The 26,258-nt window shown below is 37.9% G+C and overlaps 1 protein-coding gene across 1 annotated transcript in view; it reads left to right on the top strand.

Moving 5' to 3' along the window:
- LOC126163118 (isocitrate dehydrogenase [NADP], mitochondrial-like) overlaps positions 1–24,198 on the top strand; it is a 143,386-nt gene extending 119,188 nt beyond the window's left edge. Inside the window, exons 7-9 of the mRNA XM_049920041.1 lie at positions 5,274–5,367; positions 18,605–18,715; positions 23,165–24,198. Of these exons, the coding sequence (XP_049775998.1) occupies positions 5,274–5,367; positions 18,605–18,715; positions 23,165–23,342 (383 nt within the window). The 3' untranslated portion in view covers positions 23,343–24,198. The remainder of the gene's footprint in view (positions 1–5,273; positions 5,368–18,604; positions 18,716–23,164) is intronic.
- The last annotated feature ends 2,060 nt before the right edge of the window (positions 24,199–26,258 follow it).

Raw genomic sequence — 26,258 nt, 5'->3', positions numbered from 1 at the left:
GTTCTTTCCAGTTTAAGTTGTTCGTAATTGTAATTCGTAGGAATTTAGTTTAATTTAGGGCCTTTAGATTTGGCTGATTTATCACATAACTGAAGTTTGACAGATTCCTTTCAGCATTCATGTGGATAACCTCACACTTTCCATTATTTGGGGTCAATTGTCAATTTTTGCACTACACAGGTATCTTTTCTAACTTGTTTTGCTGTTTGTTCTGATCTTCTGATGACTTCACTAGATGATAAACAACAGTATCATCTGCAAAAAACCAAAAATGGCTGCTCAGATTGTCACCTAAATCATTTATACAGATAAGGAACAGCAAAGGGTCTATAACATTGCCTTGAGGAACACCAGAAATCTCTTTTGTTTCACTCAATGACTTTCTGCCAGTTACTACAAACTGTGACCTCTCTGATGGGAAATCGCAGACATAAATGAGATAAAATAAATAAATATGATAGTGGTGTAATGAAGATTTATGAATTTACGTATTAGGGTACTGAACAAAAAGTTTACATTTAGTAGTGTATAACCTAACAGTGCTTATTGCAGGTACTCTCTGGCACATAAGAATCCAGACAGACTGCGAATATGTAGAGTTTCATCCATAGAACTTTACGTAACAGTTCTCATAGCTGCTGGTTTGTATAATACACGGAATGACACACAATATGTATAAATAATCTTTTCACTGAAAAACACATATTATTAACACTGAGTGCATTTGGAGCACATTACTATAAATTAGAAATACCTGTTTGATATTTACTTTAGTTGTTTTTATACCTTCTTACATATGTTACTCTATAAAATACATTTTGCGTCAGTGCCCTGACCTGACCTAAGCATGTAATGATTAGAATTAGATTCCTGCACAGTCAAATAATCTTACAGAGCAATGGAGAATCCATCCAGTTGATTGCGATATGAACTTAAGAAGAGAGAAATAAACAAAGAATAAAATAAATAAACGAAACACCAGCAGTGATTATGTGACCTCTGTCTTTGAAAATGAGCCTGCAGACACAAAAAAATTAATTATTTTAGCTTTGAACTAAAAGCTACATGAATCACAGATATAGACTGCGACACTCAGATGTTTAGGATGGGTGGTAGGGACAGAGCATCGAGTGACATTATACTGAGTGCACTATCCGAAAATTACCTCGAGCAATCAAACAGAGAACCGACTCATGGAGATTACATCTTGGACCTACTGATAACCAACAGACCCGAACTTTTCGACTCTGTAAACGCAGAACAGAGAATCAGTGATCATAAGGCCGCTGTGGCATCCCTGAATATGGAAGTAAATAGGAATACAAAAAAAAGGAGGAAGGTTTATTTGTTTAGCAAGAGTAATAGGAGGCAGATTTCAGACTACCTAACAGAGCAAAATGAAAATTACTGTTCTGACACTGACAGTGTTGAGTGTTTATGGGATAAGTTCAAGGAAATTGTAAAATGCGTTTTAGACAGGTACGTGCCAAGTAAAACTGCGAGGGATAGGAAAAGCCCACCGTGGTTCAACAACAAAGTTAGGAAACTACTGCGAAAGCAAAGAGAGCTTCACTGCAAATTTAAACGCACCCAAAACCTCTCAGACAAACAGAAGCTAAACGATGTCGAAGTTAGCATAAGGAGGGCTATGCGTGAAGTGTTCAGTGAATTCGAAAGTAAAATTCTATGTACCGACTTGACAGAAAATCCTAGGAAGTTTTGGTCTTACGTTAAATCAGTAAGTGGATTGAAACAGTATATCCAGACACACTGGGATGATAATGGCATTGAAACAGAGGATGACATGCATAAAGCTGAAATACTAAACACCTTTTTCCAAAGCTGTTTCACAGAGGAAGACCGCACTGCATTTCCTTCTCTAAATCCTCACACAAACAAAAAAATGGCTGACATCGAAATAAGTGTCTAAGGAATAGAAAAGCAACTGAAATCACTCAACAGAGGAAAGTCCACTGGACCTGATGGGATACCAATTCGACTCTACACAGAGTATGCAAAAGAACTTGCCCCCCTTCTAACAGCCGTGTACCGCAAGTCTCAAGAGGAACGGAAGGTTCCAAATGATTGGAAAAGAGCACAGGTAGTTCCTGTTTTCAAGAAGGGTCATCGAGCAGATGGGCAAAACTATAGGCCTATATCTCTGACATCGGTCTGTTGTAGAATTTTACAACATGTTTGTTGCTTGCGTATCATGTGTTTTCTGGAAACCCAGAATCTACTCTGTAGGAATCAACATGGATTCCGGAAACAGCGATCGTGTGAGACCCAACTCGCTTTATTTGTTCATGAGACCCAGAAAATATTAGATACAGGCTCCAAGGTATATGCCATTTTCTTTGACTTCCGGAAGGCGTTCGATACAGTTCCGCACTGTCACCTGATAAACAAAGTAAGAGCCTACATAATATCAGACCAGCTGTGTGGCTGGATTGAAGAGTTTTTAGCAAACAGAACACAGTATGTTCTTCTCAATGGAGAGACCTCTACAGATGTTAAAGTAACCTCTGGCGTGCCACAGGGGAGTGTTATGGGACCATTGCTTTTCACAATATATATAAATGACCTAGTAGACAATGTCAGAAGTTCCATGCAGCTTTTCATGGATGATGCTGTAGTATACAGAGAAATTGCAGCATTACAAAATTGCAGCGAAATGCAGGAAGATCTGCAGGACGATCTGCAGTGGATAGGCACTTGGTGCAGGGAGTGGCAACTGACCCTTAACATAGACAAAGGTAATGTATTGCGAATACATAGAAAGAAGGATCCTTTATTGTATGATTATATGATAGCGGAACAAAAACTGGTAGCAGTTACTTCTGTAAAATATCTGGGAGTATGCGTATGGAACGATTTGAAGTGGAATGATCATATAAAATTAATTGTTGATAAGGCGGGTGCCAGGTTGAGATTCATTGGGAGAGTCCTTAGAAAATGTAGTCCATCAACAAAGGAGGTGGCTTACAAAACACTCGTTCGACCTGTACTGGAGTATTGCTCATCAGTGTGGGATCCATACCAGATCGGGTTGAGAGAGGAGATAGAGAAGATCCAGAGAAGAACGGTGCGTTTCATCACAGGGTTATTTGGTAAGCGTGATAGCGTTATGGAGATGTTTAGCAAACCCAAGTGACAGACTCTGCAAGAGAGACACTCTGCATTAGCTTGCTGTCCAGGTTTAGAGAGAGTGCGTTTCTGGATGAGGTATCGAATGTATTGCTTCCCCCTACTTATACCTCCCGAGGAGATCACGAATGTAAAATTAGAGAGATTTGAGCGTGCACAGAGGCTTTCCGGCAGTCGTTCTTCCCGCGAACCATACGCGACTGGAACAGGAAAGGGAGGTAATGACAGTGGCATGTGAAGTTCCTTCCACCACACACCGCTGGGTGGCTTGCGGAGTATAAATGTAGATGTAGATGTTGTTATTCATTTAGAACTTCAGTCTAAACTCAACACAAAGTTCTGTACGTAATGTTAATCGTTTCTGGCCGATGAATAAAAATAGCAAAAGTCTCTTTAAAATTAATCACACTCGCACTGAATTGTAGTGTTCATAGACATTTGTTTGTCCTGTAGGCAAATTGAAGTTGTTACACATGGTAGCTAACACTCTAGCATGTGGTGTACTCCATAGTGTACCTGTATGTGTATCTAGGTAGAAAAATAATCACACATGTTCAATATTTAATTACTTTTAATGTTGATTTACATAAAATTGTCCTAAAAGCAAAAAGAAGGCATTAAACAAAGTTGCAGCACTGAAGTAAGTGGTGTGATCACCTTTTGTAACTATCTGAATGGTTAAACATACATAAAAACATAAGTATAATAAATATATAAAACACTTACATTTTTTGTAACAAAGCTTGAATAGAGAAAGTGAGAATCGGATGAAACATATCTTACAATACTTCAGGAGACACAAGTATTATTATTATTATTATTATTTTTAAAACAATATGTAAGCCTTAGTTGACATGGATGTTACAAGATGGCTTTTCCTTGCGCCGCCAAACATCTGGAATACCTTGAACTAGCGGTTCGACTAGCTATGTCATAGCATTTGCCCAAGTCCCACAGGGGACCAACTGAAACCGGGGGAGAATGTTCCTATCATTGTATTAACATTTGCAGTTTGAAATAATTATGTTGGCCAGTATGCAAATACATAAATTCTTCTGTCTTTGTTATCACATCATATTTATTTATACTTTCACAGATGCTGCACATGGCATCTTTCTCCTAGGCAAGCATGCTTTTTCAGCTTTGTATTTTTCCAGCATTCCTACTTAGTCATTCTGCACTTTCGGTCAAGCTCATTTTTCAGATGTCTGTATTCTCTCCTGCCAACTTATTTTTCTGCATTTTTATATTTTCTTTTTTACCAGTTAAATTCAATACCTCATGTGTTATCAGATAAATTTATCCGGGCCTTGTCTCTCTGCGTAATGGATCCTCTGCTGCCTTCACTAAGTTGTCTCTTGAAGCTGCCCATTTACGTAATATTGTATTCCTTCCCCTGTATCTATCAATCATTGCCTAATGCCCACTTGGGAATTCTCAACAGTCTCCAGCTCCCTTATCCTTAATTTCATATGTTTCTGCCATTTCTTAAGTTCTAATCTGCAGTTAATAACCAATTAAATAACGGTCGAAGTCCACATCTGTCCCAGGGAATGCTTTTTGGTTTAAAATCTCTTACTTAACATTATATAATATAGCTGAAATCTTCTGGTGTCTGCCTCCAGGACACATCCATAAGTACAACCAACTTTCATGATTCTTTAATTGAATGTTTGCAATTATTAAATTATGCTCTGTGCACAATTTTACAGGTAGCTTCCCCTTTTACTCCTTTTCTCTAGTCCATGCTCATCTACTACATTTCTTTTCTTCCTTTCCCTACTACTGAATTCCAGTCCCCCATCACAGTTAAGTTTTTGCCTTTCTTAAGATGCTGAATAATTTCCTTTATCTCATCATTTATCCTTCCAGTGTCTACATCTTTTGTGAAGGTAGTAGAGAGATCAAAGAGAATTTGTAATAGGATTGTTGGGTCTTTGTGTACTGTCTGTCTTGGCTATAATAATACATTGAATATGCTGTTCAAAGTAGCTCAACTGCTTGAGAAAAACTATAAACTTTTTAATACCTTTACTACTTCCATGGTGAACTGTTAGAATAGTTTCAAATATGTCTTTGTGTCTGCTGCTGCTGTTATTATTATTATTATTATTTCCTTGTTTCAGGTTCTCTTGGTCTTATGACTTCAGTTCTCATGTGTCCCGACGGCAAAACCATTGAGGCAGAAGCAGCACATGGGACAGTCACAAGGCACTACAGGTGAGGGAGAAAATCATCTCTCTTAGCAAACTTTTTTCTTAAACCTACTATAATAATGTCTTAACTTTTACAGAACATTATCACAGCAAAATCATGGTTTTTGTTCTGTGCTCGTTTCTCTCCTTCCAATCCTTTTTAGGAAGTACCTACTTTCCTATTTACCTTGTGCAATCCTTTGTTTAAGGTGAACTTCTTGTTAAGTACTTCCATTAGTACCAAATCCTTACATAGCCATGGTGGAAATACTGCCACCGTTAGCAGACATGTTGAACTAAGATCGATTTACTTGCAAGAAAGATATCCACCCAGCCTAACCTTATAAAGACTATTAACTTAAAATAATTTCTTTCTTTTGAAATAGAGACTGAGAAATACATCACACTTCTACTGTATTTACTTTGAATCTAACACCTGGAAGAGCTTCCATAAATCAAGAGAGGAAATATGATTCAAGATGGTTCGTAATGTCCTTGTTTTATCACTACTGTATCTTTGTTTTATGTCATACCGCCACTCCTACATCTGCATCCAAATTATCTCCCTTTTATCCATTAGATCTAAATTTGTTTGTGAAGGCTTTAATAATAAATGTCAACATCTGCTTCTGCACAAACCTTATTCCCATGAAATATTTCCTCTTGTTTTCAAGAAAGGTTAGATCATGAAATTTTCTGTGGATGTGTAAACAAATAGTGATCAGCCAATGCAGAGCTATAATGGATTAGCAGCAGCAGCAGCAGCAGCAGGAGCAATATAGGAACCTTACGTGTATTTGAATACAGTATTAGTAGTTTGTTGCTTGCTCAATTAAACATCCAGGCATAATGTTGCAAAGTGATATGAAATGGAATGAGCAAGTAAGGATGGTAGCAGGGAAGGTAAATGGTTGTCTTTAGTTTATTGGGAGCATTTTGGGACAGTGTAGCTCATCTATAAAGGAGGCTGTGTATAGCACACTAGTGCGACTCATTCTTGAGTACTACTTTGATTGTTTGGGATCCCCACTAGGTCAGATAACAGGAAAACATCAAAGCTTGGGCTAAAACAACAGTAGAGATCACAATAACATTTATATATTATAACCAGTTTTGGCTTATGTTAAACAGGGTGTATACGACCTGGGACAACCGGGAAATCCGGGAAAAACCCGGGAATTTTTTCATCCGGGAGATAACCGGGAAAAACCCGGGAATCTTTCAGAATTCTGGGAATTTTTCATTGTTTTAGCTTTCAATTAAATTTTTGTAATTTTGACTGCAGAATTGATTCTCTAGCAAAGAATGTTATTGTATTCTGCTACTGGAGAATGATACTGCAGCAATAAAATATAAACGAGAGGGAAAAAATAAAACTTTAGTGGCAAAGGAAATGTGCAATTTACAACAAAACACCATGCACGCACAAGCGTCTGCAGATAGCAAAAGTATGTCAAAGGCCGTGGGGCGTAGACTGTAATTTTTCGTAACAATAAACTGCTTGCTATGAGCATGATGTCACAACTGTTCACATTAGGTTCTTTTGACCAGTTGCTAGCGGTCTGTTGCGCATGCGCATTTGACTCACATATAAGCTGTACCTTCTCCCGCTTCCCGCTACGGCGCTACTTGTAGTTTGGCTGTTAGCTGTATCGGTAGTAGCTGCAAGCAGCCAGATGCAAACGAGAAAAATTTTTCCCGCGCGCCCTAGATGCCAGATTCGAGCTTGCACAGAGTTGTCTGAGTTGTAGTGGGGAGGGGGTTAGTCTCCACGTGACCCGTGTTTACGTCATTTTGCTGCTTCTCTTTGTGTACAGCTCCCACGTCAAATGAAAACAAAACGGATTTCTGTGGCCGTGAGCTATCAAGTGAATTAAAATACATTCACATAGTTATGGAGGGCAAAAATATATTATTAATCTCAGTTTTCTGATTTTATTTTCTTTCCGAGTTAGTAGCAGTCAAGCATATTAATCGCCTTGCAGAAGAAGGAAATTATTTTTGCAAGTTTGCTAAAGAAATTCCGCTGAGGCAATCATTTTATTTGAAACGAAGTGTTTCATTCTACAGTATTGGCTAGTTCCAACTGTTCGGTGAATTTCAAGTGCACATTATCATCTTCTGCCATGTATGGCATTATGCCACGATAAAGAACCAAACATGAGATCGAAGAGTACTGGTACTCCAAGAAAATTTACATCCCAAAAACCACACTGAAAAGCTTAATATCAGATGGAACCTACTTCATTGTGAATCTGGAAAAAGCCAATTTGCACTTCAAGCCGAATTATGCATTTTAGTAGGGTTTAGGAAATTTCGATGCTCTTTGGAGTATCCTCTGATGCCCTGTTTCTTTTTTGGTGTAATGTAAGCTCTCTTAGTGCTTTATACACACGAACATGCGGGCTTCCTACACCACTGCAGTTGCACACTCACAATAATGCGTTTTCTGGCGCTCTCTGGCAACTGGTAAATCGAACCTATTTCTAACAATATTGCGAACGGTCGTTAGAAAAGCGTTACTTTCAAAGTAAATTTCTTTTTACGCAAGATGAATAATGTTACGTGTGAGAAAGTGGGATGGATATCTAAATCACAGTGCGTTCGAAACTGAACAGTTTGAGGACCAGCCACTTATAAGAATTTTGAGCCGAGGCATTTACGTCATAATTTTAAATTTACTGGCACATTTGTGTGATGTATGTTAAAGTATAACACACGCAAAAAAATATCAGTATTACATGTGAAAGCGTAGCTTCTATTGTAGCGTGTTAATCTTAGAGACCAATATTATATGTGAAAGCTTAGCTTTTCTTGTAGATATACGGTACTGTGTACATTAATGTAAACCGTTAACTTTTCCTCTTGTGTGTTCGCGCTATGTAACCAGTAATCTTGCTATTAGCTGACTATAACACGTGTCCTATGCTCTGAATAGCTTCTGTCATCGGCTGGCGAGATCTCGTGGCTTGAGATATGACTCGCTTACAAAAGGACATCGCAACCTCGGTTGCAACGCTCCGGAAACTAACGCGCTGTGTTTGGTGCAATTCGAATTTATACTTTCGTAATACGAAATTATGCAGCGTATATGTTGCTGCAAATCAAAGGTCTTTCTGCTCAGTCTTCCCCCCCCCCCCCCCCCCCCCCCCCCGCGGGAAGTTCTACGCGATTATATAAAACGTTAACCATTCAATGGATTGATAAGTTTTACAGTTTCGAGGGAAATCTACAGAAAACCTACTGTCACTTAGCAGAGAAAGTGTATTTTCGCCCGGGAAAAAGCATATTTTTTTAAACGGGATATCCAGGAGAAATCCGGGAATTTTTTTTCCTTGTCCTTGTATACACCCTGTTAAAGCCATCCTCTAATTTTTTGGGTTCCCTATGGCTGGTGCTTAAGGATCCTCGTTTTTTCACATGATGCCGCAGTTGTACACTGTACAGTGTCCAATCGTGGTATCATGTGGAAAAATTGAGGAGCTGCCAGCACCAGCCCTAGAGGTTTCAAAAAAAAATCTGAGGATGGCTTTAACATAACCTGAAACCAGTCATAATAAACAAATGTGAATGTGATCTTGACTGTTGTTTTAACCTAAGTGTAGCACCAGACTGCTGCGCTCCATGGACAATGTTGTCTAAATTTATAAACATTGAACCTATTCAGAGGCAGGCTTTGAGATTTGTTACCAGTAGGCTGATCAACATGCAAGTATTACAGAGATGCTTTGTGAACTCAAATGGAAATACTTAGAGGGAAGACAACATTATTTTTGTGAAACAGTATTCTGCAAATTTAGAGAACTGGCATTGGGAGCTGACTGCAGAATTATTTTACTGCCATGAGTGTACATATCTCATAAGGACCATAAAGAAAAGTAAAGAGAAATTAGTGGTCATATGGAGGCATATAGATAGTTATTTTTCCCTTGCTGTATCTGTGTGTTGAACAGGAAAGAAATGACTAGTAGTGACACAAAGTATCCTCCACCATGCACCATACATTGACTTCGGGGTATATACATAGATATAGATGAACCTGCTTTTTGCATTCAAGCCTTGGTCTTCCTCTACACTTCTTGCCGTTACGAAACTGATAATTTCTTGAGGTCTCAGGAGGCGTGCAATCGAACAATCCCTTTTTTCAGACAAATTGTGCATTAATTTTTCTTTAATTTGATTAAGTTAACTCCTCATTTGTTATTCAATATCCCCACCTAATCTTCAGCACTCTTCCACAGCACCCTGTTTCAAAAGCTTCTGTTGTCTTCTTGTCTGCATTGCCTATTATCCACATTTTGCTTACATACAAGGCTGCACTCAAGACAAATATCCTCAGAAAAGTCTACCTAACATTTCAATTTGTATTATGTGGTAATGCTTTTCTTGCTGTTACCAGTCTGCATTTTATATCTTTCCCTCTTTGGCCATCATAATTTATTTTGCTGCTCAAATAGCATATCTCATTCAGTGTGTCATTTTCTGATGTAATTCCCTCAGGGTTACCTGATTTAATTCAGCTGCATTCCATTGCCCAGTTTTACATTTGTTGACCTAAATCTTAGGTGCAGTTCACAAAGGGATGATACAATATATGATGTGACACAATGCAAAAGTCACGCGACATGATGCTTTTCAGTGCAACACTCATGTTCCCACTGGGGTCATACAATATTCAGTACAATACTGCATTACAAGAAGTAACAAGACAGCATGAATCATGTTTCTGCCTTAGTTGAAGTCATGGGTCCTTCTAAAGAGGAAGTTATCCTGCATATCAGTATTTAAAGCTTAAAAATCGCTAAAGGAAAGGAAGTACTGGGTGCACCCTTACAATGCTATTAATATGAAACGTAGTTTGGTGGTGATGTTTTTCATTGTTCAGCTGTGATGTTTCATTAGCTCCCTCGACATGAGCACAAATTCTGTGAATTCTAGAGAATGAGTCTAGACAGTGTACACTTGTTGGGGCCACTGTTATCAGCTACTCTGAAAAAGCAGGACACACATTTTTGACTTGCTGTTTCTCCTGCTGTGAAAGTAAGTTGGTGAAAGTGTGTGAATGATGTTAAAAATTCCTCAATGAATGTCATTGGCAGCCCTGCAGCCAGGCGACTAGCGCGAGATTTGGTGTTCTCGTAAAGATAAGTCATTTTAGATTATAAAACATATAGATTAGTACTGATTACGTGGTAAATAGGTGTATTAGTGTGCCTTTTAAGTGTACCATTAAAAGTTTCATTTTTCTTTACGTAATAAAGCAGAAAATGCGAAAAGACCGTACAGTCATATTTTTTGTTTACGTTCTGCTGCAGCGTTCAGTTTTTCCTTGCTCTATCCAACAATTGAAATTAGCATACCTCTTCATTATTTAACTAGCTTTTTCGGAAAGTAGCGTAAAGTTTAAGTTGTTGTTTCAGAAACTTTGCACTTTTGTTTTTGTTTACACACAGTTGTGTATAGGCCAAATTTGTGTAACCGAATTTTCGTGTTTATCTGTAATTTAACTGACTTATTCTTAATAAACCATTACGTTTATCATGAGTGAAAAGTGCTTGACTTGCCATAGAATTGTTAGGTCGGGACTTTGGTGTGATGGGTGCTGTAGTTTTTTCCATGTAGGTGACTAGTGGCGTGGGAATAGGGGAAGTAAATGAGACTCATCAGTGGTTTTGTAGGATTTCTAGTAGAGATATGAAGATACTAGAACAGGAGGGGAAAATTGCCGCCCTTCAGGCTGAGTTAGACAAGGCCAGGGGAGATCTTGACAGGTTAAGGAGGGAGAAGGGTAAAGAGAGGTGGGAAGTGGCAACAGGCAACAGGAGGAACAGGCCTAGAACTTTGTCTGACAGCTTCATGGTGAATGTGGAAAATAGATTTGACCTGTTGCTTCAGTTAGAAGCTGGTGAGCCTCAAGCAGTTGCAGGTGTAGACAGGGCACAACAAACTTTCAGCAGCAAATGGAAAAGTAAGAATGTAAGGAAATCAGTAAAGAGAAAGAAAGTGTTGTTGTTAGGTAGTTCCCATGGAAGAGGTGTTGGCCAACTTTTGCAGGATGAACTAGGATCAGAATACCAGGTCACCAATTTTTTTAAACCTAGTGCTGGTCTGGAGCAGGTGACAGAGGATTTAGGATCACTTTGCAAAGATTTCACTAAGGAAGACACCATGGTTATAGTGGGTGGGGCAGGTAACAGTATTGACAGAGATCCTGGGTCAGCATAGAATGTGACCTGGCAAAGATTGCATCAGCATCGAAGCATACTAGTGTTAAGTTTGTATCTGTTCTTGGGCGCCATGACCGACATCATTTGAACTCTTCTGTCAAGAGAGTTAATTTAGAGCTGGAACGGCTGCTTATGTCGGGTGCAGGGTCACACATTGGTGTGGTCCTGTTGATTCTCTCAGTAGGTGGGATTATACTAGGCATGGCCTTCACCTCAACAGGAAGGGGAAGGGTAAATTGGCTGGGGAAATAGCAGGAAAGTTAAAGGGGGGAGGCACTGTCATGAGTGGTAAAATACCAGTGATTATAGGGTTCAGAAAAGACCCTTTTTTAGGGTAGGGAGGACAGAAAGAAAGCAAATTTTAAGAGAGGTTAGGACTGAGACAAACCTTAAGTTTGAGAAAGAAATCAAAAAACATAATTTCAGCTTATTACATCAGCATAAACAGCTATTGGTTAAGAATTTTCAACAGTCAGCAGATATTATAACTCTACCAAATTTTAACTCAGTCAGTGTGAAATGTCAGCTATCTTTATTGCATCAAAATATTCAAGGACTAAGAAATAAAATTAATGAATTAACTATCTGCATAGGTGAATTAGAGTCTTCAAACCCAGCTGACATAATCTGCCTCTCTGAACATCATGTGACCACTGGTATAGAACTTTTACGTGTTACAGGGTTTAGGTTAGCATCTCACTTTTGTAGATCAGAAATGGAGAAAGGAGGAGTTGCCACATTCATCAAGAACTGCCATAAATTTAAGAACATAGACATTCATAAATTTGGCCTAGAACAGCATATGGAAGCATGTGCAACAGAATTAGAATTTCACAAAAAATCCTTCATAATATTAAATGTATATCGAGCACCTGCAGGTAACTTTAATCTGTTTGTAAACCACCTTGAAGCTGTACTGGCCCATTTAAGAACCAAAAACAAAGAAATAGGGGTTGCTGGTGATTTCAATGTAGATTTTCTTAAAGACTCTCCCAATAAGAACTTATTTGAGTTAGTAACACTATCATTCAACTTAATTCCAACTGTAAAGTTCCCCACTAGGGTAGCCACTTCCTCACAAACAGCCGTTGATAATATCTTTATAGAAAAGTCCAATGAACAAAATTATATTACAAAACCAATAGTCAATGGCCTCCCAGACCATGACATGCAGTTCCTTCTGTGAAATGTTAATTCTAAACAGGATATAAAATCTGTTAAATCTGAGCTCAAGAGGGTAATCAGTAAGCCAAAAATTGATTATTTTAGGACACTCCTCAGAGACATTCACTGGACTGACGTTTACAGTGCTCATGGCATGAATGAAAAATATAACACTTTTGCTAATAAAGTGCTTACCTTATTCAAACACTGTTTTCCCCCAAAACTTACCAAGGTTAGAGCAAAGTCTACAAAGAAGCCATGGATTACTCGAGAAATAGGGGTATCTTGTAAAACAAAAAGAAAACTGTATCTGTCCATCTGAAACAGTTCCAATGTTGATGCTATAGCACATTACAAGAAATACTGCAAAATATTAAAGACTGTAATACGGATGTCAAAGCAAATATATTACAAGGAAAAGATAGTCATATCAGATAACAAAATAAAGACAATATGGGATATAGTGAAGGAGGAGACCGGTAGAACCAGACATGAAGAGGAACAAATAGCATTAAGAGTAAATGATACATTGGTGACAGATGTGTATAGTGTTGCAGAACTTTTTAATAAACATTTTATAACTGTTACCGAAAAGATGGGGTTGTCAGGTTCGGTAGATGCTGCTATGGAATACCTCAGACCAGAAATTTCAAGCAACTTCCATAATATCAATTTGACCCTCACTACCCCAACAGAAATAATGTCCATCATAAAATCTTTAAAATCAAAAACATCAAGTTGGTATGATGAAATATCAACAAAGTTAATTAAAGAATGTGATTCTGAGCTAAGTAACATATTAACCTATCTGTGTAACCAGTCATTTATCAATGGAATATTTCCTGAATGGCTGAAATGTGCTGAAGTTAAGCCACTGTTTAGGAAGGAAGATAAAGAAATAGCATCAAATTTTCGTCGAATTTCACTGTTGCCAGCATTCTCAAAAATTTTCGAAAAAGTAAAGTACAGTCGGCTTTATAACCATCTTATCTCAAATAACATACTGTCAAAGTCACAGTTTGGATTTCTAATAGGTTCTGATATAGAGAAGGCTATCTACACTTACAGTGAAAATGTGCTTAATTCATTAGACAAAAAATTGCAGGCAACTGGTATATTTTGTGATCTGTCAAAGGCATTTGACTGTGTAAATCACAATATCCTTTTAAGTAAATTAGAGTATTATAGTGTAACAGGAAATGCTGCAAAATGGTTCAATTAATATATCTCTGGTTGGAAACAAAGGGTGTTATTAGGAAAGAGACCTGTATCAAGCTATCAGGCATCATCCAACTGGGAACTAATTACATGTGGGGTCCCACAAGGTTCCATTTTAGGGCCCTTACTTTTTCTTGTGTATATCAATGACCTTTCATCAGTAACATTACCAGATGCCAAGTTCGTTTCATTTGCCAATGATACAAACATTGCAATAAATAGCAAATCAAGCATAGTCTTAGCAAGATCAGCTAATAAAATATTTGTGAACATTAATCACTGGTTCCTAGCCAATTCTTTGTCACTAAACATTGAAAAAACACACTACATGCAGTTCAGAACTTGTAAGGGGTGTCCCATGAGTATATGTCTAACATAAGATGACAAGAAGATAGAAGAAGTGGACAGTGTTAAATTCTTTCGATTACAGCTTGATAATAAATTCAACTGGGAGGAGCACACCACAGAACTTTTGAAGCGTCTTAACAAATCTCTGTTTGCAATGCGAATTTTGTCAGACATAGGGGATATAAAAATGAAAAAACTGGCATACTATGCTTACTTTCATTCCATAATGTCATATGGGATTATTTTTTGGGGTAATTCATCAAGCCAAGCTAAAGTTTTCCAGGCACAAAAATGTGCAGTAAGAGTTATATGTGGTGTGAACTCAAGAACGTCCTGCAGAAGCCTGTTTAAGGAACTAGGGATACTAACTACTGCTTCTCAATATATTTATTCCTTAATGAAATTTGTCATTAAAAATATATCACTTTTTCAAACCAACAGCTCAATTCATGGAATCAATACTAGAAATAAGAATAATCTTCACAAGGATTTAAAGTCGCTTAGTCTTGTACAAAAAGGTGTGCATTGTTCAGGAACACACATGTTCAATAACTTGCCAGCAGCCATAAAAAGCTTAACAACCAATGAAATTCAGTTTAAGAGAAGCCTAAAGGATTTATTGGTGGCCAACTCCTTCTACTCCATTGATGAATTTTTCAGTAAAACCAACTGATTTATATATCTTTACAAATGTCTGCTTGTGTCTGTGTATGTGCGGTTGGATATGGGTGTGTGTGCGAGTGTATACCTGTCCTCCTTTTTTCCCTCTAAGGTAAGTCTTTCCATTCCCGGGATTGGAATGACTCCTTACCCTCTCCCTTAAAACCCACATCCTTTCGTCTTTCCCTCTCCTTCCCTCTTTCCTGATGAAGCAACCATTGGTTGCGAAAGCTTGAATTGTGTGTGTATGTTTGTGTTTGTTTGTGTGTCTATTGACCTGCCAGCGCTTTCGTTTGATAACTCACATCATCTTTATATATATATATATATATATATATATATATATATATATATATATATATATATATATATATATATATAATAGAAGGAAACATTCCATGAAGGAAAAATATACCTAAAAACAAAGATGATGTGACTTACCAAATGAAAGTGCTGGCAGGTCGACAGACACACAAACATACACACAAAATTCAAGCTTTTGCAACAAACTGTTGCCTCATCAGGAAAGAGGGAAGGAGAGGGAAAGACGAAAGGATGTGGGTTTTAAGGGAGAGGGTAAGGAGCCATTCCAGTCCAGGGAGCGGAAAGACTTACCTTAGGGGGGAAAAAAGGACGGGTATACACTCGCGCGCGCACGCGCGCGCACACACACACATATCCATCGACACATATACAGACACAAGCAGACATATTTAAAGACAAAGAGTTTGGGCAGAGATGTCAGTCGAGGCAGAAGTGCAGAGGCAAAGATGTTGTTGAATGACAGGTGAGGTATGAGTGTCGGCAACTTGAAATTAGCTGAGATTGAGGCCTGGTGGATAACGGGAAGAGAGGATATATTGAAGAGGAAGTTCCCATCTCCGGAGTTCGGATAGGTTGGTGTTAGTAGGAAGTATCCAGATAACCCGGACGGTGTAACACTGCGCCAAGATGTGCTGGTCGTGCACCAAGGCATGTTTAGCCACAGGGTGATCCTCATTACCAACAAACACTGTCTGCCTGTGTCCATTCATGCGAATGGACAGTTTGTTGCTGGTCATTCCCACATAGTATGTGTCACAGTGTAGGCAGGTCATTTGGTAAATCACGTGGGTGCTTTCACATGTGGCTCTGCCTTTGATCGTGTACACCTTCTGGGTTACAGGACTGGAGTAGGTGGTGGTGGGAGGGTGCATGGGACAGGTTTTACACCAGGGGCAGTTACAAGGGTAGGAGCCAGAGGGTAGGGAAGGTGGTTTGGGGATTTCATAGGGATGAACTAAGAGGTTACGAAGGTTAGGTGGACGGCGGAAAGATATATTCTGCGCAATTTCAGTGCAGTAATGTGTTCATTGTAAATAAGTATTATAGTAGTTGTATTACATGTTTATTACCTTATAAATAAATAAAAAACTTTTTATTTTAAATTCAGTGCATTAGTATTTGTAAAATGACTTTCATATAGTGTTCATTAAAAAATGACGATCGTTCCACTTGGGACCTGTGGAATGGTACATTAGCTTATTTGTTTTAGTTGTAAATATTTGTCATGTATTGTTGTTTTTCTGACATGTTCCACAAAGTAAATCTAATCTAATCTAATCTAATCAATCAGAAGTTTATTTTTAGTTAGGCCACCTGGTGTCATACTTTTTTTCAGTCAAGTACAGACATAAATAATGGTCACAAGTTACAAAGCTACAACTGTTCAATATCCTAAGGTAGAATGTGATTCAGTTTCAGATGTAGACACAAGAAATGTACTGGATTTGAAGTTAATTCAGCCACTTTATATGTTGTAGCACTGGCTGATGAATTCTGTGTAGGGATAGGAATGTTTTTGAAATGGAAGAAGCTCATAATGAAGAGGAAAATTCCAGTGTCGGTTTTGCCCAGTTGCTCATTCAAGAGAACAGGAATTTTGCCTTTAGGTCTCTTTCACATGTCACTAAGTTCCTTGGAATCAGAGATCATGGACTGAAAAAACATCCATTCAGCATTATCAGCTAAGACTCATGGCATCTTTTCATTTCAGTAAGTTTTTTAAACTACACCCAGTCTGCAAATTCTTTCTCAGCAGCACTCTTGCTGACTTCAGCTCTCTTCCCCCCCCACCCGGTGGGGTAGGTGGTTGCACTACCACATCATATTCAACACATCACGTGTTTCTTCTAATGTTTGGCAGCTTCCTAGTTCCTGAGTGTCTGTGGCATACAGTGTTGCATTAAAACTGCCTCAAGTAGAGGTACGTGCCCACAGGAGAGAGATCTCTTCATGTATGGGCCAAGAAATTATGCATGGTGGATTGTCGGGGGGGGGGGGGGGGGGGGGGTAGTAATATGGTTTCTTGAGTGTAGACAAATGTTATTTGAAGCTGCATGTTTAAATGCACTGAAATTTGGGCTTGCTCAGTTCATATACCTGCAGTTAATGTTTTCAGAACCTTGAATAGGAACTCCTCCATTTTAGTTTAGAATGAAGTACTTTTTAGAATACAGTAACATTTTACAATCACAGACCAAAACCATATGGTTGTTATCTAAATAAGAAGCTGCAAACTGAAAATAATTAGTTAAAAATGATAGTACAAAGTACACATCAAGTTCTTATCTGTTTTATCTTCCATTATGCCCAGTTGGTCACATCTGTCACACCTTCTAATCCGAAGACAAGGGCTTTTCCATCAAACTGGATGAAAAAGATCATCTTTGAACAGTGCTTCTGTGTGAAAAACATGTTGACTATATGCAGTGCAGAAAGAAATGCACAGGTCAAGACATCTTTCTAACCTGAAAGCATATGTGCAAGTGGATGCCTTGACTTGTATCAGCAGCATACAAAAAGGAAACACGAGGCAACTCCATATATCGCAGTATGCTGCATAATGTCGAGTGTGGCACTGCCAAATGTAAAAATGTATCAAGTACTTGCTTGAGACTGGAAAGAGGTATGACTCTCCTTCCAGTGTTCAAAAGAATTTAGATATGTTAGCTGCATTTCTTTTACACTAAATGTAAACTGGTCAGTGAGTACATTTTTCGTTTCAAAATATGCTTAGTTTTTCAAAGTAGCACAGCAACAACGGGCAATAGGAACAGAAAACAAGTTCGTTATCATGCTGTGATAACAGACTAAAAAAATGTGAAAAAATCAGTTTTTGTACCAAATAGTTTCCTCAATATTGAATGAGAGAAACTGCGTATTGGAGAACACATGCGAAATCAATGAACAATGGCTTTTAATTTTTTTATTCAAAAGGTAAACATTTCACTGAGGAAGTAACTGCGTACAGGTGTAGCTTTGCTTCATCTAAATAAAACAATTTTTTATAGGCACATCAGAAGACTTGAAATTTCCCTCTCTGTGTTTCGTACGATACCAATTGTGTGGAATGACCAGCACGCCCTGTTGCGCCGGGCTGTGCGATAGAGATTCATATCCTGTTATATCATAGTTGTCCTGAAGTGAACCAGTTAAGTTGATTCCACTGTGTTTCTATGTTCTCTGCCGATGCGGGTTCCGTGTCATATTGTGTCACATCGTGTATTGTATCTCCACAGCATCATGTGTTACATTTCTGGGTATTGTTTGTTGTAAATTTTCTGTCTTTTCTGTGCATTTATTCAGCTATTATTATTTATACAGGTTACATCAGAAGGGGCAGCCTACATCTACAAATCCTGTAGCATCAATTTTTGCTTGGACACGGGGACTGAGCCACCGTGCAAAGCTTGACAATACTCCAGAACTAGCAAGGTTTGTTATGTGAAAACTTAAGTATCTTATTATTGATAATGAGATAACGTAATCATGAAATATGTATAGAGTTTGTGTGCAGCACTGGCACAAATAATCATGGTGCTCTGTTTCACTAGCAGAAGAGCAAGCACATATGTAGTAGTACACCAACACCTAATGCCATTGAAGATGCTCGAAACAAAATTATACTGCGAAACATAAATTGCATTCATCCTGTAGCACAAAGACAAAATTATGAATGCAGAACTTCTGTATTCTTTCATTATCTTGTGATAGAGAAGTTATTTTACTTGAAGGTGGCAGTAACACAGGAGAAAAGTTATTTGTTAAAAAGTATTTAACTTTCTGGATTCTAGTGAATGCTTTCAAATCTTACTATATAGGTGAAATAGATGGATAGCAAGAATCGTTTGAAAGGTGCAAATGTGATAGGTTTCAAATAAACAGACAAATTGCGAACTGCATTTCGGTGACATGGATCAAAGAATCACAGAATGTTAGACATTTGGCCAAATAACATGCAGCATACTCTCCATATGGGGTAGCTGAAGAGTAGACTGTGCCTCTCACAATGTAGATGAGTATGGTAATGGACTCGTGGTCTAGGGGTAGTGTCTTTGGCTAATAATCATAAAGTCTTGGGTCCCGGGTTCACATCCAGCCACTGCTTAATATTGAATAAAAATGTTGAATAAGAAACATCAGCAATGGTGACTGAAGACTTATGGTATAAGGAGTAACCCTCCTTCGCCAATGGCCTTGTCAAAGAGATTGAGGGGGTGGACAGAGTTTCAGGGCAACCTCTTGTTGATGGGGTGGGAAACTGCCCCTAAAATGTGAAAGAACTGGCAATAATCAACAGCATAAAGATGCAGAAGGCAAAGGAAACCACTGCATTAACGACACTCAATATGTATCCACAGGACTTGTGGCCTGTAATTGAAAATGTGTTGTGATGATGTCCTCATTGGTAAGAGATTCCAGATTGATTCCCCATTCAGATCTCAGGGAGGGGACTTCTAGGGGCCAGGTAACCATGAGAAAAAGACTGAATTACCACTGAATGACTTAACATGCTAAGAGATGGATTGTGGAATATCATGAGTATGAACATGGGAGAGAAGCTAGACAGTTTGAGAAAAAGAAATGCAAAAGCTCAGTCTATATATCGTGGTGGCCAGTGAAATGAAATGGAAAGAAGATAAGAATTTCTGGTTAGACTAATGTAAATTAAATGTCAACAGCAGCAGCAAATAGTATGACAGGAGTAGAGAGTGAGTTACTGTGGGCAGATCAATGATAGGGATGTTCTCATCAGAATGGATGTAAAACCAATTCCAATAGCAACAGTTGAGGTATACATGCTGACAGAACAAGCTTAAGATGAAGAGATAGAGAAAACATTTGAGAGTATTGAACAGGCAATCCAGTATGTAAAAGGAGATAATGATATAATAATCATGGATGATTGGAATGCAGTAGTAGGGGAAGATATAGAAGAAAGAGTTACGTGAGAGTATGGGCTTGGTGGTGGGAATGAGAGAGGAGAAAGGCTGAGCTGTCAGTAAATATCGGATGCACTGTTCAGAAATCACAAGAGGAGGAGGAGGAAGAACACTTGGTAAAGGCCTGGAGATATGTAGAGATTCAAACTGAATTTCATCGTGGTCAGACAGAAACTCCAAAATTGGATATTGCACTGTAAGGAGTACACAGGAGCAGATACAGACCTGGATTATAATTTAGTAACAATGAAGAGTAGACTAAAGTTTGAAAGACTCGTCCAGAAGAAAAAAAGAGGCAAAGAAGAGAGATACTGAAGTAATGAATAATGATAAGCTGCATTTGAAGTTCTCTGAGGCTTTGGATATGGCAATAATGAATACCACAGTTGGCAGTTTAGTTGAACAAGAATGGACAGCTCTATAAAGGCAATCACAGAAGTTAAAAATAGACAAACATTGGTAAAAGAAAGGTAACAGCAAAGCAACCTTGGATAACAGAAGAAATACTTCAGCCATTTGATGAGAGAAGGATGTACAAAAATGTTCAGGAAATACAGGAATACAGAAATACAAGTCACTGAGGAATGACTGAAATAGGAAATGTAGGGAAGGTAAGGTGAAATGGCTGCAGGAAAAATGTGAACAAATCGAAAAGGAAAGGTTATCAGAAGGACTGATTCAGCATATATAAACAACTTTCTGTGAAATGAAAAGCAAGGGTGTCAACATCAAGAGTGCAATAGAAATTCCACTGTTAAGTGCGTGTAGGGAGTTGGAAAAGTACATTGAAGGCCTCTATGATGTGGAAGACTTGTCTGATGAAGTGATTAAGGAAGAAATGGGATATGATATGGAAGACATAGGGGATACAGTAATGGTCAGTTTTACAGAACTGTTGAAGACCTGTGATCAAGTAAACATAGACCACATTCCTTTAAAATTTCTAAAATCCTTAGGGAAGGTGGCAACCAAGTGACATTTAAAGTTTGGATGTAGAATCCATGAGACTGGAGATACACCGTTAGACCTTTGGAAATATATTAACTATACAATCCCGAAAATAGCAAGGGCAGATAAACACGATGATTATCGCTTAGCTTAATGGCTTGTGCATCAAAGTTACTACCACAAATAATATATAGGAGAATGGAAAAGAAAATTGAGTATCTGTTAGACAGTGATTGGTTTGGTTTGTTGGAGGCAGCCACAACATTCACAGGATTTGAAAAACTGGAAAAAGCTTTCAGCACTGTGAAACTATGCAGTATGTTCCAAATTCTCATAAAAATAGGACTAAGCTATAGGGAAAGACAGATAATATAAAATACTCACAACAACCAGGAGGTTACACTTAAAATGGAAGGGCAAAAACAAAGTACTCAGATTAAAAAGGGTGTAAGAGAGGGCTGCAATCTTTCACCCCTACTGTTCAGTCTGTACTCAGAAGAAGTAATAAAGGAAATAAAAGAAAGGTTCAAGTGGCAGAGTAAACCAAAGAAAGACAGAAGTAGTGAGGAGCAGTAGAAATGTGGTTGGGATAAACTCAACATAAAAATTTGGGGACCATGGAGTAGCTGAAGTAAATGAATTCTGCTACCTTGAAAACAAAATAATACATGATGAACGAATGGAGGAGGACATAAAAAACAGAATAGAACAGGCAAAGAGGGCATTCTTGGCCAATAGCAGTCTGCTAGTATCAAATATTGGCCTTAACCTCAGGAAGGAATTTCTGAGAAAGTGTACGAGGGTTGGAACTTTAATAGTGACAACTATTTATTTACAGCTCGTACAATATAGGTACGTGTTTCAAAGTTTTACTGACCTTCAAAGTAGTCACCAGCATTGTGTATAACCCATTTCCAGCTATGTGGAAGTCATGGGATACTCTTAGCAGTGCCAGTTGTGTTGACAGTTCGAGCAGCATGGTCTGTTGTCTGACAAATTTGTAGCAGTTCTGAAGCGAATGTTGTGAAGTGTTTCCTTCAGTTTAGAAATAGAGTTGAACTCACGAGGGCTTAAGTCAGGGGAATTCAGTAGGTGGTGTAGCACTTAGCAGCCCCATCAGTCAAATAAATCGGTAACAGCCTGCACTGTACGTGCTTGAGCATTGTCCTGCAAAATGATGGTCAGGTCCTGCAGAAAGTGTCACCACTTCTGTGTCTATGCTTTTCATTTTTGGAACACAACCTACGACCAGCAGTGATTGATTATTAGGTAGTATACAGTTCTTACTGATTGTATGTAGCATTGTGAATGTCACTAAAGTTTATTTACTTGTTACCTGTGGCAAAGTTGTGTAGTGCAGTGTAATCTACGTAACTGGCAAACTTAGTTTTCCAAAATGATTTGTGCACCAGGATTAATCCTACCTATGCAAATAACTCTAAACAATGACCCAATAATGCTACAGTCACTAAGAACTGTGCCACCTGATGGTGAGTTGCTAGGCATCTTAAGCCTGATAATGATAAAACAAAAAGTTTATACCATCAAAAAAGGGGACTGGTTGCAGTCATTTCTGAAAACTTTTACTCATAGGCACAGTGTTCCACATTCTTATGGATAAAAGTTTTTGTTAGATAGTTATTTGTATATTCCATGGGTCACAACTGTGACCTCATCAGATGGCGAGTATCTCAGTCAACTGTAATACAAATTTCTCAGTGAAAAATATATGTCTATGAATATGATGTAAACAAAAAGGATAGTTTGGTGGAAGGATAGCTGATACAAAAATAATGTATTGTTAAATACCACAGTATGCATTTTTACAGTGTATTATCATTTATATATACACTGCAGCTGGTTGTATGTAAGAGAAAAGAAACTGTAACACATAACAAAATGTTAGCAACAATACTGACTGCATCATATATTGATTTAATCTTATCTGCCAACATTTTTATGGATTTCAAAGAATTTATCTCTTCGATTTCAGGTTCAGTGAAAATCTTGAGGCAGCATGTGTTGACTGTATAGATAGTGGCAAAATGACCAAAGATCTGGCAATTTGTATTCATGGAATGCAGAATGTTAAGGAAGGCATGTACCTACATACAGAAGATTTCTTGGACGCCATTGCAGAAGAACTGAAACGCAAAATGGGCAGTAAATGAAACAGCTTCTAGGAACATAATTTCACAACCATAACAAAATACAAATGTACTTTATCTCCAATGACAGATGTGGCAGACATAAGTAATCAGCATATTTACATGCTGCTTGCAGTAAACATGCATTTCTAATTCCATCCACACAGTAAAAATATGAAATGAAACTGAAGTGCAAAAGATGTGCTGTTTAACATCAAGCATAGTATACACAGTTTCTTTTACTCTTCCAGTTCCCCCATAGGCCTGCTCAATACTAGTCAAATGCAGAATGATAATGAATGTGTACACAACAAAATTTGCTAGAGTTCTGCTACTTGTAGTTAAATCAGATTGCTAATCCTTGTTGCAAACTTGGAATTGCAGTAAAATTTTTGGAAGAATATCTTCTTCAGTTCTGTTTTAGCTTTTGTATGTGATAGTATCATTGTCTGTAAATTATTAGCCTTAGATTGTGTGCCAGTTGTTATTTAAGTATAAGATGGCACAAAATCTCTATGTGAAAGTTCAAAATGGGGACCACTTTCTTGGCTATATGATGATCGTGCCATAAGAAGGTACGAAGAACAGATACTGTTCAGTCATCATGTACAGAATTTGTTTTGTGAAACTGCTTATAATGTATTGAGCATGTTCTGTGTGTGTCTCATCACTTATTTAAATTTTTATTTATATTCATGATTCCCATTGACATTGGAGCATTAATTTTTCAGCTGTGGAAAATCTCTGCAGTTGATGTGAACAGTATTCAAATTCATCTATAAAATAATCATGTGTGTTCAGATGTCTGAAATACTCATCATCATCTCCATACAGGAACTTTGTAAGGAAAAATGAAATAAAGATACAAAAATCATGATAACTGCTTTTATTAAAACCACTTTATAGACTGACCTCTCAAGGAAGTTCTGTGGACACAAACATTGTGATGCTTTCTACATTAACTCTTGAGCAGGCAAACCTATGTATAAAGTGTGCCAACCACAAATAACATTGTTTTGTACCATTCTGTTGTTTTAAAACTGAGTCCACTTCTATTCCTTCGTTATAGCTTCAGCTAATACAGTGATAAGCTGTGTTGTTATACACCAGTGTGAGCTGCAGTGATATAAAATAAACAGCGAGCCAGGTGAGAAAAAAATTATGATCCTTGTGAGAAAATGGCCCAGATTCAGAGCTAGCAGCACAATCCCTAATGAGACAATTGCCTATGAAATAATTACTAATTGAATCAGTGTTTGGTGGGGATTTGATGTGAAAACTGTGCTGTTTAATGCTCCGAGTGGGGTGTTTCTGCATGTTCACTCTTGAACGTGATAACAAGAGTGATACAATGAAAGTTTATTGTATTATTGTTTAATTAAACAGTGATTTACCTCATATAAAGTTTATTTCATCATTATCTAATTAAATTAAGATTAAACTGTGATTTTGCTCATAATGTTTACCTTGGTAACACAAAGACAGCCATCCTTTACATGCATATAAAGCATGCCCGCTTGTGTTATGAAAATCGATGTGCCTGCTCAAGGATTAGTAACCATATTTCAGAATTAACTAATAACTTATCATTAACTATATTTAATTATTAAAAAAAGTGTATTTACCAGCTGTTAAAATGAAGACTTCGTAATCTTTATAAGGTAATGCAAACACTGGTCCTATTCTTTAAATAAAATCATTTGCTGACTGACAGATTTCAGATGTGGGGACATTGTTATTGGCTTATTACCAGCAACATTTAATAAGATTTAGCACACATATACAAAATGGACAACACAGCAAGCATGTAATCCAGAGAATGAAATAATATTGGTTGGCAGCTGGCTCCTGTAACTCATCTCACTGAAACCAGTCACAAAGTTATTTTAATCGAACTATAGGTATGCCCACTGTGTGGATTACAATGCTTGTATATTTACTGGGAGTAACTTTTGGAAGGTTGTTATTTGCTGTGGGTGTTAATTTCACCTTTGCTGAGCAAGCAACTCAAACAATGAGGGAACATAGTAATTACAGGCAATTGATCATCATCTTTTTAATTTTATCCATGATTGGAATTCTGTTTTCTTTTTCTCCTTAATTTCTTTCTCAGTACGGTGTACAAAGATTATAGCAAAAGTTTGAAAGTATAAAATAAAATGAGTTAAGTAATGATTTTTCCTCCATTGGAGACTACAGTCATGTATAACTTTTCGAATGAAATTTCTGCCATTCGACCATGTGGTTTAACATTCATTTATTTCATACTGTAGCCTTATTTTTATTGGCTTTTGCAGGGGTATTGGTTTTCTTCAATCCATTTGATATTCCATGTCACAGATTCATTGATACACAGATTGAGCCCCGACTTTCCTGTCATTAACTGGTGTTCTCAGAGCTTTTAAAAACCTGATAGATATCCTGTTGTGTACCTTTAAACTGTGATCTTTGTTCCTCTGAAGGTGTGTTAGGAACTCAACTGCTTATGGAGAAAAAAAGTGTTGCTTTTTAATTTCAAATACTTATGGACTGCTTCACTTTCATAGATGAGTGTTCTTTGTGAAAGATAAGGTAAGGCAAGTTTTGGCAGTATCTAAATTTAGGAGTAAAAGAGACCACTCATCTAATAGTACAAACATTGAGTTGTTGACAGGCACACAAAAAGAGTGGAAACTTTGCTACCTAACCACCACCCCCCACCCCCCTTCCCCTTACACCCCCACCACCGGACATAAACACTTATGCAGCTACATAGTGCAAGTTAGACACAGAACTGTGCTCCCTCTATCATCTGCGTCAGTTCAGGAGAGTATCCCTATCCCTAGCTAAAATCTAGTCTCACATTCTGTTCCTTATACGCTACCTAAGCCATGCAGTCCCCCCCCCCCTCCCCCCCCCCAAATCAAAAAATTTCACTTCTTTGGATTCCACCCCTTCTTT

This window comes from Schistocerca cancellata, chromosome 2, assembly GCF_023864275.1.
Source record: "Schistocerca cancellata isolate TAMUIC-IGC-003103 chromosome 2, iqSchCanc2.1, whole genome shotgun sequence".
Taxonomy (NCBI): domain Eukaryota; kingdom Metazoa; phylum Arthropoda; class Insecta; order Orthoptera; family Acrididae; genus Schistocerca; species Schistocerca cancellata.
This window is presented reverse-complemented; position numbering and strand designations above follow the sequence as displayed.